The sequence below is a fragment of the Aulonocara stuartgranti genome (assembly GCF_965226115.1).
Source record: "Aulonocara stuartgranti genome assembly, chromosome: 16".
NCBI classification, from domain to species: Eukaryota; Metazoa; Chordata; class Actinopteri; order Cichliformes; family Cichlidae; genus Aulonocara; species Aulonocara stuartgranti.
Genome location: NC_138952.1, coordinates 30,723,466 through 30,742,730, shown reverse-complemented (window position 1 = coordinate 30,742,730; position 19,265 = coordinate 30,723,466). Strand labels below are relative to the sequence as shown.

Here is a 19,265-nt window from a genome sequence, read left to right as displayed (position 1 = left end):
GAGAGTGACTATTTGTTCAAAAGCTGAGTGCACCACAAATAGATCCCCTCTCTTTCTGCAAAACAAAACCATGTCATTCCCTGCAGAGAATCTCCACTTCCCCCCACGACCACTCAAACTCAATTAAAATTCATTCATCAGGAAGAAATAAAAGTCTGCATAAAAGACAAATTAGCAAATTAAAATAAAGTGACTTCTGCAATCAGTGCATTTTATTTGACCTCCCTGCACCCTTCATTTCATTTCATTGTTTAATAATGTAAAGTTTTCCACCAGAGCGTATAGCAGACGTTCTGCCCTGCCGCCTCTCCTTGCTCTCCCACCAGCGAACCAAGACATGGAGGATTTTTAGAGGCCAGAAGATCTTGTAAAATTAAATAGGATTTTCTTCCTGGCTGGGGAATTTACCACAGGGCTTTGCAAACTGAGCTGGGAGCTGTCACTGGTGTGTCTCAGAGTCCCAGGGAGTTTGGGGTCTGGAAATAAGGTCTTTATTGGAATCGACTTGCTTTACTTGGGCTCACTGCCCCTGCTTAGGAACGTCTCATTGGTACCACGCTCATTAAATCTCCATATATTACACTTCTTTTATGTGGACAGTCATTTGGTTCGTTCTGAGTTAAGGCCATTGAGCGTGGGGTCTGTCTGGCTCCTCAAGCATACCTCATTGCTTCGAGTGTGTGGCAGTGCACGTTGCAGTTTTGCTTTAACATGCGCAGGTTCCTGCACAGAAATGGGAAAATGGATCAAACAGCCACCAACATATTCGCAGACATCTACAGGGATAAAAGACAGATGTATGCAAAAATAATTACGTTACTTTAGTCATGGGGTCAATCATAGTTTCCCAACCCTATAAACTAATCCCATCTTAATTTTAAAAATGCTGTAAATGTACGTTGACTGGAAAATTGACTGTCCTTAACTTTCTTTAAACAAATGTTTATTTGCTTCTATTAGCAAATATTCTGTTAGGATTGTGTTTGGTTCTTTTGTGTTGAAGCAGGAAAACACACACGTAGAAAAGGCACAGAAACAGCCAAAGATAGACAGTAATTCCTCCAACCAGGGTTCACCAACTATATCTTAAACATAGTCTCCATTGAAAAGTCAAGTTGTAAAAGTAAATCAACCTTCTTGACTGTTGTTTGATCTTCATAAGTATAGAAATAAAAGAACCCATATGATACTCAGAAACAATTAAAAGAGCAACAGCACACACACACACACACACACACACACACACACACACACACACACACACACACACACACACACACACACACACACACACCCAAAGAGCCTTGTCAGATTTGCATGCACAGCCGCCGTTCATTCCTCAAAACTCATCTGATCGTTCAAAGCCAGATTCATGTAATCACATCAATTCCAGACATTCTTTTTCTTTATGGCAGTTTGTGAGGACCTTAGATCTTTGTATATAAATAGAAACACACATATAAAAATGAGTGAAGCCTAACATTAAGGAATGCGTACTCAAAGGGGAAACACGCCTCATTGGGCCTTCAGTCTGACATACTTATGAGGACCACTTTGACATCAGCCTTAACCGGTACCTCATCTGAACCCTAAGCCCACTTTCAGCTTTGAATAATCCCAGTATTTTTCTTATAAACAGTAACCCTGCTTCACGGATCCTGTGAGAACTTACAAAATAACTTCGCAGGGCAGTTTGGGCCTCCCAAGCATAGAAAATCAAGAGCACACGTGTATGCGTACGGAGAGCTGCTGGTCTTCTCTTACAAACTCAGAAGTCAACCCTGAATGGTAACTCAATAGCAATATTTACTCTGTCAGTACAGTAACTCAATATACTGTCCGGGCTTGGCAAGTGTGTAAATATGTGTTTTTATGTGCATGCCAGCCTCTGTAAGAGTATACGTGTGATGAGCTGGACAAACACACACACACACGTGTATGCATACAGACACATACAGACTGACAACCATTTTTCCCTTCTTTTTTCTTGTGTGTTTTTCTATTTGTGTGTTTCAGTGTCCCAGTCTATATGACTGTGTTTGTGTGTCTGTGTGTGTGAGAGACAGAGAAAATTGAGAATTGGGCCAGGCGTTGCAGTTCAGTTTTGTCAGCTGTATGGTTTGGTGCTGGCTGAGGGACGGAGTTCCCCTCCCCTCACCCCCATCTGCCCAGTAAGAGTGTCACATAAAGTCCGGTCTTTATTGATCGTGCCGGTGCCAGATGGCAGATTTATGGAAGATGAAAGCGAGGGACTAATCAGATTTCCAGTCCTGTTTGGGGCTAAAGTTTCCTCCTTTCTTAACACGTTCTCTACTACGCTGAGCATAACCCTAAACAGCAGTCCAAACAGGAAATTACAGAAACGCCTGGCATCCTTTGTGGGTCTGCATATGCATGTGTGTTTGTGTTAAGGTCAAAAGTCAGGGCCATGTGTGGAGGTGATATTAGATAACACGGTAGTCAAATAGGGATTTCTGTTAACTGTACCAAATCTCTGCATTTAATAGCAAGCAAAGACATTTTAATAAATACCTTTTATACATGTTATATTTTAACTGATATTTACAATCGGGAAGAAGATGTATTTGTTATAAAGTTTCAGTGTGGGAGTATATATGTTATCATTCATGATAACAAACAACCAGAGAATTATTACCAACCGATATTTTATTCAATTTTGGTGGAGACCAAAAATGGAGCAAAAATAAGAGAAAAAAAAGGAAGATACATATTATATTATTATTACACCTGTTCAGGTCAAAACACCAGGTAAAAACATGTCATAACAGTGATCAGGAGTGGGGAGAAATCTCATGTAAACTCCTGTTTTGGTGCGTGGGAAATCCACAAAGAACGAATCCATCATAGATTAATGAATGATGAAATGGATTGGAATAATGAGTGTAAAAAAACCCCCCAGAATCAAATTGGCTTAATATGGCATCTCATCATGTGGTTTCTGCAAACTGTGCAGAAACATTCAGCTTCGTCATGGTTTGCTGAAAACTGGATTCCTGTGATGATTACGCTGTTTATGGTGTAACAAACAGGGGAGAGAGAGGAAGAAATACCAATGAAAACTTTGGCTTGTGTGGTTGTGGAGTGCATTAGACACGAGGCTGTTAACAAAGACCATTTGCAGATGCAGCCTGCAGTTCAGTCGGTGTCTGTGTGTGCGTATGCGTCTTCACTCCTCAAGTCCAAGCCACTTAAGAAAACATATTAAGTAAGCTGAATGACTTTTTACTAGTTCAGCATTGAAAACGTTCTTGTGAGGATTTTTAAGAGTTTGTTTGCTAAAAACGCACACATCAGTGTACCCAGCACACGGGCCTTCCCAGGCTTTTCAATGCTGTGATGTGTGCGAGCTGTTGGAGTGTCATAGGCATATGTAAGGGGTCATGGCTAAATGCTCCAGCTTGTAGCAATGCAAAAACGGGACTCTCAATCCTAACTTTCTTTGGACTTAATCTTACTGGCTAAGCTTCATTCTTTTTAAACATGCAAGGCTCCTAAAAGCAAAAGTTAAAAAACAACAATGCAGCGCAAAGTGAAAAACACAAAGCTCCCAAACAGAGCACGAACCACTCCTCCTGTCTGACAAACATTTACTTACAAATGTAATATAGCATACTGACTTTAGCTCCAATATGGTGGCCAGAGGGTGTGTTTGCCAGCATTCCCAAAAACACCCCCTATATGCTTTTTCAAATGCTCACAAAGAGGCCGAGTTGGTATATTCTTTTTATTTTTGGTCTTGGACATAAATGTGTGGTAAAACGGGGTGGTGCAGCCCTTCAAGGCAATAACAAAAGGACCAAATGAGAGTTTTGTCCATGTTTCAGGGGTGAGTGATGACTTTGGCAGAGACGCTGCAGATAAAACACTTTCAAGTGAGCGCAGGGCCAGAACTAAAAGCAAACAGCTGTGCTTCCCACTCTCTCTCCCGCACTCACTCTCAGCCTCTCTCGGCGCTTCACTCCTATCTCTCCTTCACCTTTCCGTCTGCTGATTTCATCTCCCTCATTGTGTCCGTCTCTCCCGAAGGCCGCCCGTCTCGTCTCCACGCATTTTAATTCCCCCTCATTGTTTCTTGCATTATTCCCTTGTTTTCCATCGCACTCATTCCTTTCTTTGTCCTTTCCTGTTTTTTTAATCAGCGCACACAGAGTTAACTTGTGGCTTGTCATTTCTTTTTAAAATGAGGGTAAAAGTCAGTTACTTTTGTCACATTTTTTTCTTTCTCTCTCGCTTTCTTCTCCCTCTCTCCCTGCTGTTTAATGGGTGGGTCGCCCCATTGTACCCAAACTCACACACAACATCGTCAAATATTACGGCTTTGCTTAATTGAAACTATGCAGCAGAGCGTGCGACTGCATATGGAATATTTTATGTTGCGCTTGTTAGAAATTTCAAGCGCAATGAAGAAACAGCAGATGAGTTTTTTAACAGCCGGTGTTGTGGCAACGTGGCCGAGTGTTTGGAGTTTGTTTTCCAGCGAAGCGAAAAAAGAAAATCACTCCAGCTTATTTGAAATCCAAACAGGCTTTATAATAACCCCTCTAACCCTCAAATAACCTCAAATGAGTTTTCAAAACAGTGAAGTGGGGAGGGAATACTAGTCATGGACTAACTTTCTGGGGAACATGATTAAGAAATCAAAGCAGAAGAAGTCTCAGTGAAGAGACATAGAAAAAAACAAGTTTACCATAACATTTAGAGTTACTCGATTTAAACATGCACAGGTCTTCTAGAACATGCAATGTCAAATGAAACCTTTGTATTTCTAGCATAAGCTCAGACTCATCCTCGTGTATCCGTTTGTGTGCGCCAGCGTTGCTTAAACCAGGTTTCCCACTGTGTTTTCTAGGTATGTGTACCACAGCTCCAAGTGGATGGTGGCGGGAAACGCAGACTCTCCGGTTCCTCCGCGGGTCTACATCCACCCAGATTCTTTGGCCTCAGGGGACACGTGGATGAGGCAGGTGGTCAGCTTTGACAAGCTCAAACTCACCAACAACGAGCTGGATGACCAGGGGCATGTAAGCACAAGACTTTTCTCTGCTACTAAGTTAACAACAACAAAACATCTGTTATGGCACTTTTGAGTCTGGATGTTTCATCACTTCCACTTTGATGTCTGGTCAAATCTACCCCCTCCACAATTGTAGTGTGAAATAAGCAAATTCTTCCTGTGTCTGGAATTTATAACAAAGCTGATCAACTGCACATTTCTTCATGGCTGACTGATTTGTAACTTTAAAAAATACAAGTTCTACAAGTTCTTTTAATAAGATGATTTTTTTGTATTGACTTAACAGTGAAAACACATGAAGAGTAGAACTTACTTACAAAACACTAGATCAGTCATGCTCACCTCCTCTCTTGCTAGTCCATGTGCAATAATTTCGATGTTTCCCAAATAATGTAAAGTAGTACAAGCATATTTACAACAATGCCATGAAATCATGCAGTGTAAAATGTTAATGGTTTAATTTTAAGCTCACTTCCTTAAACTGCTGCTGAAGGGCCCATGTGCAACTTTAAGGCCACTGGACCCAAAGGCCAATCAAATGTGAGTAAATGGTGCTACGCAGCTAAATAATCTGAATACGAAGCAGATTATTTGTCAACACTACGTTTTTAAAATTTGCAAATAAAAGTTTTGGAATCGTCGTTTATGTTCGTCGTTATATCTTAGAACAAAATCTAGAAATATTTTAAATAAAAGCTGAAGCAGCAGTGTGGATAAAACTTTGGACCACAATGACATACAAAAACAGAGTGACCTATCTGAGCTGCATTTGGTTTAAATGTTCAAGCTGTGATTTATACACATGCACTCGGTGCACTCCTGGAGCTGTGTGGCAGCTTGTGGATGGAAATGTTTTGAAGTGTTTTCTTGAAATGAAAGTTGACACGTTTCTTTGTAGAATTTGTGCTTTCGGGACTCACAGAGCCGTGAGACTTGTTCACAATCGAACCAGATATAGTGCATTCACGCTCAGGCCGCCCCCTTTTTCGAAGGATGGGCTGCTCTGAGTTCATTTAGAGGATTAAAGTGGAAAGATATTAAAAGTTTCCTTGTTTGAATATATCATTTTCCTTTCCTTGGGGGATTTTGTTAAGGTCATTTAAATGATTGAATTTGATTTGTAGTACGCTCCAGCAGCCACATCACTGTGCTAAATTTTAAGTCTGACCACAGTCTCTCTGATTTACTGCCCTGCTTGTATCCAGTCAGTAACAGAGGTAGTTAGCTATAGTGAGCCTCTTATTGCTTCTTGGCTGCTTAAAATATGTTATCCGGGCTTCATAGGTGAAATATTTAAAGCAAAAAAGCAAAAACTTTGACCATAATTTGTCTGATTTATTGCCCTCCTTATATATAATCAGCAAGTGGCCAGCAAGCTAAAATCAGTCCTGTATTTCCACTTGATTCCTCCTCTTATGGTAGAAATGAGTTTCATGTGAACGGAATTATAGTGAAAGCTGTTAGTTTAATTGTCCTCTTATGCTTAGCCCTAGCTTAAAAAAAAATGGCCAAATATAATACAGATAATATGAAAACTACCTAAGGTTGTTTGTGTAGCAGCACTGCTACCTATGACGTCAGCAGTCGCCAGCAGCAGACGTTGCATAAACACTGAGTGGTTTGTTGGAGTAGAGTTCGAACGTTACTTTTTTCTTATCAACACTGATGGAGGAAACAAGTCAATCAAAAGTTAAGTTTATTCTAAATTCAGCAACCTGTTTGATGTATAAATATCAACCTGTTTGCTAACATGCTAGCCACAGCCGCCATAAAAGTCTGTCATCTCGAGTCTGCATGAACTCCATGTGCTTTTAGAAACTAAAGGAGAGCTGGTGCTAAGAGAGGAAGGATGACACAGTGTCTGTCTGAGAGATCAGAGTTTCTGTTGCTACAAATCAACTTTGTTACTGAGAAAAAAGATCATACAGTTTTTATAGAAGCCTTGTAGTGACACCGCCATGACAGAGATGTCTCCTGCTCTGTGACAAAATGGCGGGTTCCACATTTGTGCAGCGCACTGCGTGGGCACGGCAGGTTGCTGCTCTCCAGATGATCACATCAGCTCAGTGGTGACAAAAGTAACAACATCTGGGCGTCAGCGCGCGACGATTCGCTTGCAGGGCTTCTTCAGAGTGACGGGAGGTTGTCTTTCCTTTCCTGCTGCTCGGCTTTAGGGTCTTTGTTTCCCTGGAGGGTCTTTAGAGGCCAAAGAAAATTAATTTCGGAGCTTCCTGTGTGGGAAACCTCACCACGTCTCACTCATCCTCCTGACTTGTGGTGTCGTGAAATGTCTGCCTCATCACAAACAGAAACCATACGTGTCATGAATCATCAGGTGTCACAACAGAAGCAGTCTGTGAGCAAAATCAATATTTTTGCACGTCTCTCCGAGCGCATTATCAGAGCAGCGTTGCCATTTTACAATAAAAACTTGATCCATTCACAGCACTTGTCAGCAGATATGAGGTGATCTCACCTGTGTAAAGCTAAACAATCAAAAATCTGAATTAAAAGTAAAGCGCAGACAGCGCTGGAAGTCCACCTCGAGATATTTAGAGACAGGGGTTAAATATGGAGCACATATACAAAACATTATCAGCTTAAACAACATGATTTATTGTTGACTGCATGACTTTAGATACTCTTTTAACCTGCAGCGCTCCATCATTCATTAAGGATAAAATTCATCCCATCATTCTGTTTTGGTCGAGTATGAAAGAAATGCCCAGGTTGCTCAATTCAAAATAACACAGCAATAATATAAAAACACATTAACTTAATCATGTCATTAACTTTATTGTTTTTCATATTATGTTGTTTATTTTTTGTAAATTATTATTTTACAATGAATTTCTTTATGTTAACATAACCGTAAAATAAATGACATGAAATAAAATGGACAAGAATTTCTTGTGGAATTTAAAATAATCTAAAGTGACATCAAATCCAGCAGGAACTTATACTCCACCAGTAACTGTGCTCCACTATATATACTTTAAATAATCTAAGCTTATAAAAGTTTATTTTATACATTCATACAGTTTCGTGCTATCTTGATGATGATTATGTTGAAAAATAAAGTTAAAAATAAATTCACAATATAATATTCTTATAATATAAATCATTTTACATAATAATGCTATTCTATAGAAAATCTGAACATAAAAATATTAGCAGTAATGATATCAACCAAATTACTGTAACTTTTTGTTTTACCTTTTTTTATTTGGCAAACTAATTACATTTTTTTAAAGTGTGTGTTGTTTGAGTTGGTAAGAGATTACAAACAAGTGCACTTTTTAAACTATGTTATTGTACGTGCATTACTAATGCATTCACATTTTATTTGTATTTTTAAACTGCAGTTATTATCAACATGCAATTAATTTGCAAGTATTTTTGCAAGACTGTTGAATGTTAGTCAAAGCAACAGTGTAACTGTTTTATATCAAGATTGCACTTTGCTTTTTTTGCTTTTATTTTTCAAATGCGGTGAAAACTCTCCGTCCAGCAGTTTTGTGTCATTTGCACACGGGGGAAACCGTGCCGCAAGCTAAAAGCTTCTCTTACCTCAGTGCCTGCATGGACTCATTACCCTCAGTCTGCATTCTTATAGCTTCAAATCTGCCTCATGCTGTCCCTCTCTCACTGTTCTATGGGAAAACCTAATAAAATGCTAAAGCAGACTCGACTAGCCAAAACATTTTTTGTTACTTCTGTTTTGTTCTTTGTTAATGATCCATTGCATGGTAACGTATCAATGCTGCTGTGTGAAACCGTTCAAAATGCCACAGAAGATGTTTCTACAGTCTGCTTTGAGGCCTTTGCCCCTTTTTCTTTTATACTGAGTAAAAGACCTTCCAGAGACACAGCTGACTCACATACAGTCAGTGAATCCTCGACCGTTTTCACAGCTGAAATCACAGGCTTGCTTTGATTACTAATTGTTTATGGTCATTAAAGTGTTTTAACTATGTTTTTAAAAAAATCAATTAAAGCCAAATGTGCCTTAGACATTGAACGGGATCTAACTTGGTGGACATGCACGCGACATCTGTTATGTGCATGTGTTGGTGTCCCTGGTGTGAATGTCCAGATTATTTTCAAAGGGGGTCCAAAGAACGTCATTACCTACCACGGAAATGAAAACACCACTTATTAAACAATTGTATTTGAGCGTGAACAACTGTCAGCTGATGTCCTCTGGCTGCTCCTTGAGTCATTTGTTCTGAGTTCAGCGAGTCAAAGTGTGACTTTGAACCACAAGATAGTTGTTTCATTATTTTAACTTTTTTTTCCTTTTTGATAATTTACATTTTATTTAAAGTCTGTAAATAACCTGAAAATACGACTGGATTTTGCTCGAGCGCTTATGGCTGGAGTGGCAGACAATACGAATTGAAACTTTAGAATTTCACATTCTGTCAAATTGATTTGATATCACTATATTTAAACATTAAAATCTCCAAGATCAATTTTTTTTTCACAGCTCTGTTTTATCAATTGAAACAAACGTAGTCTGAAAACAACCCACAAAATGTGAAAGTATTTTTTCCATGGTGCAAAACTTATGCCTGGACGTGCTGCCTGGAGACCGTTCCTCTGACCACCCGGGTAAAGATACACCACAGCACCCGCCCACGCAGTTTGATTGGCAGGTCATCACTGGGCAGAGCATGCCAAAACACCACAAAAATGAATACCGAGCAACACAGATGGAGACATGTCTTTAAAATGAGGATTGCAGATCAGCACATGCGTCTCCACGCAGATGCCCAGTCATGATTCGTGTGCGTGTAGTGTGTGTGATTTGAGGTCTGGAACACTGAATGTAATGTTTTTGATATTCAGAGGTGTTTTCCCCCTGCGGCTCTAGTTTGAAATGACCCCCTCTGTTGTAACAGAGTGCTGAGGTGGTGGGGGGGTTGTGGGTGTTTGGCTCTGGGGAGGTTTTCTCACTCTCAGATTAATCAGGAGCAGACTGAAAGCCTGAGGCGAGGTTGGGGCCGACACTGTCTGACGCCTCCGCTCTGCTGTGAAATAATGTGAAATAATCCTCAAGCCAGCGTCACTGCAGTGAGAACTTTGTTTCCGCTTAATGTCACGTAGCCCTGGTCGGGAATCAGTGCAGCTAATTGATGTTTACAAGAAAGCGTTTTTTTAGGACGGAGGTTTTATGTTGTATTTTGAGTGTTTTGTACATTTCAAGGCACCTATAATGCATTCACACACAGATTTGTAACTACCGAGATCATCCTTCACAGATTACGCACCCCTGCGTACATTCACACAAAATGACTGACTGCACTTCACTCTCTTCTTTTCTCATATTTACAGATCATCCTCCACTCCATGCACAAGTATCAGCCTCGTGTTCATGTCATCAGGAAGGACTTCAGCAGTGAACTGTCTCCAAACAAACCAGTGCCCAGTGGGGAAGGAGTTAAGACCTTCAGCTTCCCTGAGACAGTCTTTACCACAGTCACTGCTTATCAGAACCAGCAGGTATTCAGCTCTGACTTTATCACCATAGTAAAAACTGATTACAGGATATTACTTTAAAACAAAAAAAGAAATCAGACGTAATTTCAGAAGTGCTCTGAAATTACTCATCTCTGAAAAGCTTTAAAAAATCCCTTTATATAATCTGCTTTCTTAAAAATCCTCACATTTTATAGCGATGGCATTTTCTACTCAAGCATTTTTGAAAGTTTATAAATAAAATGTCTCTTTCTATGTTGTCCTTTTCTGCAGATTACCAGACTAAAGATTGACCGCAACCCATTTGCCAAAGGTTTCAGAGACTCTGGAAGAAACAGGTACATTGTTACAACATCATCCAGGCAATACACCCTCCTTAGGTGTCTTCAGTGCTTTGTCTCTGTTATCAGCCAAAGCAGTTATACTGAGTCTTAGCTGACACATGCAAAGAGATAAATAACAACCACGTGATTCAGATTCTCCAATCAATCTAACCTCTGTGTTGTTAGACTCTATGGGGGGTAAACAAAGAACCCCATGCTAATTGTTGCACTGTGTGACCTTTATTGTGGAAATAATCCTCTGAAGATAGCACACATGCAGCTGTTGCCCAGATCTGCAGTACAGACAGACACACTGATGCACAAGCGAGAGAAAACAACGTTTGTTCTCTTTTGCTTTCATTGTTTCATTCCTCTGATTTTCAGGTCTTAAACTAATAACCTGTACGTGCATAAACAGGTTGAAACTGGAAATCAATGTCAAACGCTGTCAAAACACTGAACAGATACTGATGTATGTATTTATTATGTATTTATTTATTTCCACTTTTTGATTTTATTAAGACTTAAAGCTAGGAGTTGTTTCTGCTTTGAAAGGTGTTGTGACAAAGGGTTGTAGCTAATGCCCGGTTATATCAATACTGATTCAAGTAAAGGCCCACCTATGTTTGTGTTGTTGGTGCCTTTCCAACAAATAATATTACTTGCTGGGATGTATAGACTGTCCAAGAAGTTTGTACTTAATCTTTGAGTAAATTTGAGTATTTTACTAGTCTGTTGCTTGGAACTGATATATTGTACCTGTGCGGCTTATTAACTGAGCTTAGCGGTAAACCTGCCTCTCCATCACCTCGTCCAAATATTGTTACTTCTGGCTCAATCACTAGTGGGTGCATGTTGCTGTTCCTAGAATATGGTTTGCTGCACTGTGACTAGCTAATGAACAAGTATCCATACATCTTTAATCTTAACTGTAAATATTTGCTTGTCTCTGACATCTGCTGTGAGCTGATTATTAGTTTTTCCACATTTTGTCAAAGGTACCAAGTTTTCATCTCTCTCACGGTCACCTTTAGCTTCAAAGTGGGCTGATTGTTTTTATTTTAGACATTTAGCTCCATAAAACCCCTAAAATTTCATCACTCACTTAAGACCTGCTTCAGACTGAAATAAAGCCATAAAATGTGATTGGAACAACGGCTACATGTAACTAAATTTAGGCCAGTTTAACCTAGACGTCTAGACATGCTTTGACCTGAAAATCACCATATCCGTGCTTACGGAATATTAACACTGTCTGTACTCGTGTTTTCTTTCTTTTTTAATCATGCCCACATTCCCACACGACCTATAAAGCAGTGAAGCCGGCCATTTAGTCGCTATGAATTACAACCAGAATTCCGTGAGATATGTTTGCTCTCCTCTTCCTGACACAAATCCAAACAAAAGGCAAATGAAACACAATACAAAAATGGTTTGACTCTTATTGTCGCACGGTAAAAGGTTGCACTGGGACATGTTGTCATTACTGTCTTGTTACTGTGTGATGTTAGCCAGAGACAGCAGTCTGACTCTGCACTGTGGAATACTTACTTCTACTTACTTTTCAAGCTAACTAATAACATTATTGATTATGTTGGATTTTATCCTGATGTTCTACATCACTGTTTACCTCTCCTTCTGCCTCTATCCCCCTCCTCTCATCTCCTCCCCTCTTTTCTCTTGATTCGCCTTGTTGCACCCAGTCACTGAATCATCCTATATCTATAACATAGTGGAGGAGAGGAGGAAAGAGAAGGGGTCTCCACACATGAAAGCAGCCCCCTCATCTGGTCCGCATTATTGGCGCACAGATATTTGAGACATCTTTTTTCGTTTTTCAGGCAATAGACCGTTTGATTTATGAACTGGCATTAGAATTTCATTGCAGAAAAGCTACAGATGAAAAGATAACAGAGCACAAGAGATTTGTCTTTGGAGAGAGAAAATGAATTGATCCTCACGTACTGCTCAGGATTCCTTCCCTTCACGCCCGTCTGGGATTTGTTTTGGTTCAGATTTGGCCAGGACACACTGAGATTTCAGACTGCTTCTGTTACCTTAAAAGCCCTCTCTCAGTCATTCTGAATTTCATGCTTTGTGTCGGAGCTGATTTCTTTTTTTTTATTGCGTCATTCATGAATATTGTTAGCGAGCTGCAGCGCTGACCTTTGACCTTCATGCTGCTGTTTCAGAATAATTATGGTGATTTGGGAGTTTGGTCACACAGGATGAAGTTATTAGCTCAATATGAAATGTAACTGTAGATACGGTGTGTTTCCAGCTCACAGTCAGGTCTGATTTTTAATCAAGAAAAAAACTGCAAATATTCAGTTCAATCAAACATAAACGTCTGATTATAATTACACTTTGGCAAATCTTGAATTATGAAGGTCAACCCAGTATTAGGGCATAAATGCAATAAATGATCATATATCATCATCATGATGATGATGATGATGATTATTATTATTATTATTAACTGCAACATTGCTAATACAAGAGATAGGGCCAAGGGCAGATGCTTCTGCATCCCCTGAATTATTTTCACAAGATTTCTCAACATTTTGATGATCAAATGATGATAAACGAAACCACAATTAGCAAAAACTGGTTAAAAAAAATTTCATTAGCATGATAATCATGATTTTTCTCTTGGTCAAAAGTTTGTCTATCAAGGAAAAATCCTGCAACACGACCACCTCTGACTAACATTATCATCGATTTGGATGCAGTTTCCGATGTGGCAGTGATTGGATGCTGGCATCAGCATCAGGTGCAGCTTGTTAGGTTAGTGGCTCTTGTGAGCAGTCAGTGGATGTTGTCTGAAGCAAATGCCGATGTGTGTTGGCAAAGCCAAGAAATTCCAGCTGCACGGACAGATCAGGCGGAGTCGTTCGTAATTTTATTATGTGCACATGCATCCTTGGTGGCTAATCATCATCATCATCATCAACTTTATTTATAAAGCACTTTAAAACAACCACAGCTGACACAAAGTGCTGTACATTGGAACTGTAAAATAAAATTACATGAGATATAAATAAAAAACAAATAAAAGAAGAGTGAAATCATTAATTAAATAACTACTGCATTAAAAAAGAAACTAAGTCTCACTGAGGTTAAAAGCCAAGGAATAAAAGTGGGTTTTAAGACGTGATTTAAAAGTGGACAGTGAAGGGGCCTCTCTAACATGCATGGGCAAATTATTCCATAATTTTGGAGCCACAATAGAGAAGGCCCTGTCCCCTCTGAGCTTCCTCCTGGATCTCGGTACCTCCAGGAGCAGCTGGTCAGCTGACCTGAGAGACCGACAGGGTATGTGGGGATGAAGAAGCTCAGAGAGGTAAGGCGGGGCAAGACTGTGTAGACATTTAAAAACAAACATAAGAATTTTAAAATTAACTCTAAAAGACACAGGCAGCCAGTGCAGAGACACTAGCACGGGGGTTATATGCTCTCTTTTTCGAGTTCCTGTTAGGAGTCGTGCAGCCGCATTTTGAACCAGCTGCAGACGCGAGAGCAATGACTGACTGACCCCCACATAAAGTGAGTTACAGTAGTCCAGGCGGGAAGAAATAAAAGCATGGATCACTGTTTCAAGGTGCTGCCTCGAAAGAAAAGATTTTAGTCTTGCCAGTCGCCTTAAATGATAAAAACTGGACTTCACCACTGCTCTGATTTGGTTGTCCAATTTAAAATCACTGTCCAACTTAAAACCAAGGTCAGTAACAACAGATTTAAAATAGACTTCCAGGGATCCTAAATCAACACAGGAGGACTCACAGGGACCACTGGGTCCAAACACCAACACTTCTGTTTTCTTTTTATTAAAATTTAAAAAGTTTCGAGCCAACCAAGCTTTAATGTCATCTAGACATGTCAAGAGAGGTTTTATGGAGATGGCATCCTTGCGTTTTAGTGTCAAATAAATTTGGCAGTCATCGGCATAACAGTGAAATGAGATCCCATGCCTTCTAAGGATAGAACCCAGAGGCAGTAGATACAGAGAAAAGAGCAGTGGCCCTAAAATTGAGCCCTGTGGGACACCACATGACAGAGGAGCAGAAGACGATTCGTAACCGAGAAGGCTGACAGAGAAAGTTCTATCTGACAAATAAGACCTAAACCAATTGAGTGCAGTGCCACCAATACCCACTACATCATGTAATCGAGAAATTAAAATATTGTGGTCTACTGTGTCAAAGGCAGCAGTTAGGTCAAGCAAGACAAGAACAACATGGTTACCAGAATCACATGCCAGAAGGATGTCATTAAAAACCCTTAGTAATGCAGATTCTGTGCTGTGAAGGGTTTTAAAACCTGACTGAAAAACCTCAAAGATTCCATTTTCATCTAGAAAATCTTTCAGTTGACTAAAAACAATTTTCTCTAAAACCTTGGAGACTAAAGGCAGCTTGGAAATAGGCCTATAGTTCGCTAAAACTGTGTGATCAAGGCCAGGTTTCTTAAGCAGTGGCTGTACTACTGCATGTTTGAAATTTGCAGGAACCACACCAGAAGACAGACTGCTGTTAATAATGTCAAGGACATACTGTTGTATACTAGGAAAAATTTCTTTAAAGAATTGTGGAGGGACAGGATCCCATGGGGAACCTAATGTGTCAGATTAGGGTTAAAAAGGTCAACAGGTGAGACAGACGAGATAAAAGCAATTAACATTTCCTGTGCTTAGCTTGAACAAGTCACAATTATCTGTAATGAGTAACGACAGTCGTTTAGTCCACATCTTTCTTGTCACCTTGTGGTAAACACTAGATAGGAAGGAAAATCAAGGTAATTTCCAGTGAAACCAAACCTTGCTCGCCCCCTAATAAAATACTAACCCTCTCTTGATTTGCCTTCTCTGCAGCCAGGTTGAGCAAAATGTAAAAGTGCTGCAGCTGCAACTGAAAGCAGTGGAAACAGGCAGCTGCGCACATAAAAGCAGGTGTGACATATTTTGTTATTATTGCCACGCGCGTCTTTTAAACATTACTCAGCTTCTATTAGTATCGGATATGGGTGACATAAACAGTTATAAAAAATACCTAAGGTACTTTCTTTGGGTTTTTAAGCTGTAAAATGAACGTGCAGCTCATTTGCTGTGAAGCATTACCAACCGATTCCATATTCAGGGGAAATTCCAAATTAATAGAAAGGCCAAACTTGCACTGCTAATTCTCAAATTAAGCACCATCTTGTTTTCCTTTTTCTGAGTTTCTTGTTGAATCTTAATGCGGTCCTCTCTCAGCCTTACGGTTATGGGGGTGTCGTCAGTTGTCTGGTGACCAGGCTTTATGGCCCGGTGGAGGGATACAGCTCATTTGTTGGGTTTTGGTCCCGCGGCAGCAGTGCAACTGTATGAATGAGTGCAGTGATGATGAGGGCTGGGCTGATTAGCATGGCGCACTAACGAGCTGCCACAGCCAGGGAGCTGGTGGCCCTAAAATAACACAGGGAGCAGAGCGGACGCTGCTTTGCCTGGGCCAGAGCCGAGTGCCATGTGGGGAAGTAAATCAAGCAGGAAGGAGAACCATGTACAGATTCAGGATGAAATGTCACCTCAGATTTATATGCACACTAAAATTCTGCTCCTTTTTAATGGCCCCAGTTTCCTCCTAGCTGGACTCTGGTTTATCCCACCTCTCTCTCCATCTACATTATATATCTCAAACCCATCCCAGCTCCCGATGTTTCTAGCTGTCTCACTGACATGTAGAATATCACTGCCCATTTTTCTTCCATTGATGTTTTCAGTATATTTAGATTCTCCCTCTATGTACTCGTCAAGTCACAGTTTATTAATTCTATTAACAGAAACGAGTAAATTCCTTATTTAACTCTATTAAAAGTACAGTTTTAAAATAAAGTTAAGTATTAAAAAGGCTGATTTTGGTGCAAGAGTGAAGAAAGAAATATGAATACTTTCCCCAAACTTTGGTTATTGTTCTCATTAAGCGTTTCAGTGTTCATTTCAAACATTTAAATGTCTATAGTAACAATCAAAGCTCATAATTATCTAAAATCAGGCTTCTAGAACTTTAAATACAACGGTGAGCCTGATCGAGGCTTCAAGCTTTAGACTAAAAAAAAAGAGATACATGCTTAAAATCAGTGATTAATCTATGACTGATAATATTATTTTCTCTGTCCTAGCAGCAGCTTTTATTGTAAACTTCACTAAAAAAAAAACTTGCCTCTTGTTTTCATTTCTTTTTTTGTGTTTGTGTGTGTGTCCTAAAATTGGTTTTGCATGTCTCTGTCAGGACTGGCCTTGAGGCGATCATGGAAACATATGCTTTCTGGAGACCTCCAGTGAGGACACTCACATTTGAAGACTTTACAAATATGCAGAAACAGCAAGGTATGTAAATAAATATATTTGTGCAGTCCTTCTCATCTGTCTTAAAGGAACAAATTTACCTTAACTTTGTGATATTAAAAAAAGTATTACAGTAGAATAATGTAAGGCAAAAAAACCCCAACCTACTAATAAACTACTGACTGTGAAACTGTATGATATTGCTTCCTTTTGCAATATGCTATATTCAGTCGGTATTTTAAACCTTTAGATCTTCTTTTCTATGTGTTGAAAAACACGCCACACAATTATAAGTTTCCGTATTATAAAGCCTTTTCTCAGTTTTTGACCAATAAATCAGTAAGTAAACTTTGAAGACTTTGATGGGTATCAACCAGATTTTAATGGATTCTTAAAATGACCCCACTTTACACCCCTACAAATTTTGGCATAACTTTTTGAACTATTGTGTTTACAGACAGAATGACACGCGTGCAAACGCTAACAAACACATAACCTACTTGGCAGGGGTAATGAAATGCAAAATGATGTTAAAGTCACATTTATGGTTAAGAAACACACACACACACACACACACACACACACACACACACACACACACACACACACACACACACACACACACACCATAATAAGTTTATGAATGACTGTCAGTACATCAAGGATCGCTGTATCATGATACCATCATTGTCACGGGCGACTTGCACGAGTATTGTAATTATGAATTAGTTTGTGTTTTCAGATAAAACCTGTAAACTGAAACCAAACATGACACGATCACTGACTGGAACATTTTTACTTTCGTTTTTTTTTTTTTTGTGATTTTAAATGTATTTGGTTTAAAATTGGATTTTCATAACTGAAACGTCACATCATCTTTTTTTTAGGGCTCATTACAGTGTAGTGTAATACATTACTGCACAGTTACCTAGAGTTGTGTGCAGTGGTACTTACCATGACCTTGGCGCATTGGTGTCCCAGTGTGAACTCTCCATGTGCATATTTTCCCTCCATATATCAGCTGTGGTTGTCCTTCATCTGAGCTTGGCCATACACTGCTCCTCTGGCAGGTCTGCCTGCGTCTGCTGAACTTTTCACATCACGCGTAGCCGTTGCAAATAAAATCGTTAAACAAACCCTGTGGCTTTTGGACGGCTCCACGACAAGAGTCAGCGTCACTTGGGCCACCTCCCTTTGTCTCAGCTCCAGAGTCGACAACCAGGAACGAGTCATGGCTCATATCAAGGGCCTCGCCGCTTTCAAGCAACTCTAAAGCAATGCTGACCTGATCCATGTTACCCTCGGAGGTCAGCATGACGTGATGCTCCATGTTTTGTCAGAGCGGGCTGACACGTGTTTGTTATCTTTAAACTTCTCCGCAGTGATTAAGATTTAATTAGAGTCCTTGCTCTGTCAGTGAACCCTGTATCATCTCATAAAGACTCTGTGTTGTGTGCATGTGCACTCTGTGGTAACTGTAAGGAACTGTGTAGCTTTGCTCTTATGGCACCAGACACCCTTTTCCCCTTCAAAGCAATCAAGCATTCTCCCTCGGCACTGAAGCCCCCCGAGCCCGTCTATCCAGAGGAAAACATGACATCACTTAACTATCGTTCTCTCTTTCCGAAATATATCTACCTTGCCCCCCTTTTCTTTTCTCTCCCTCCTCATAAGCTCCCTCCTTCATCTCCTTGAGCTGAGCAGAGCGCTGCGGCGATATTATCGAAGGCATATGGTGCAAAGAAGAGCCCGAGCCAAGCGAGTCCTGGATTATTTAGTTATGCGTCCTCCTCATTCCGGTTTCAAACTGAATTTTAGGACAGCAGCATGAACGTGAGCCAAGTTCTTATTAACACAAAAGTATGTGATTAATACCTCACAGCTTTCACATCTCTCTGAAAGGCTTGGCCTGAGGATCTTACTTGTGCCACCAAACTTATATGCATGTATTATATGTGGGGTGACACGAATCTCCTCAGAACAGAATATTTAATGCGGCGTGTTTTACAAAACAGTTCGTGATCGTGTATACAGAGTATGGCTGCAGTTGGTCTGAGAACAGGGGTTTGACAAAGCCCATTTGTCAAACAACACACAATCTCAT

General features: G+C 40.0%; 1 protein-coding gene across 1 annotated transcript in view; it reads left to right on the top strand.

The window, feature by feature from the left end:
• The window catches only part of tbx15 (T-box transcription factor 15), a 33,677-nt gene that overhangs the window by 12,023 nt on the left and 2,389 nt on the right, over window positions 1-19,265 (top strand). Inside the window, exons 4-7 of the mRNA XM_082507757.1 lie at window positions 4,871-5,042; window positions 10,373-10,540; window positions 10,790-10,854; window positions 17,106-17,203. Coding sequence (XP_082363883.1) covers window positions 4,871-5,042; window positions 10,373-10,540; window positions 10,790-10,854; window positions 17,106-17,203 — 503 coding nt within the window. The remainder of the gene's footprint in view (window positions 1-4,870; window positions 5,043-10,372; window positions 10,541-10,789; window positions 10,855-17,105; window positions 17,204-19,265) is intronic.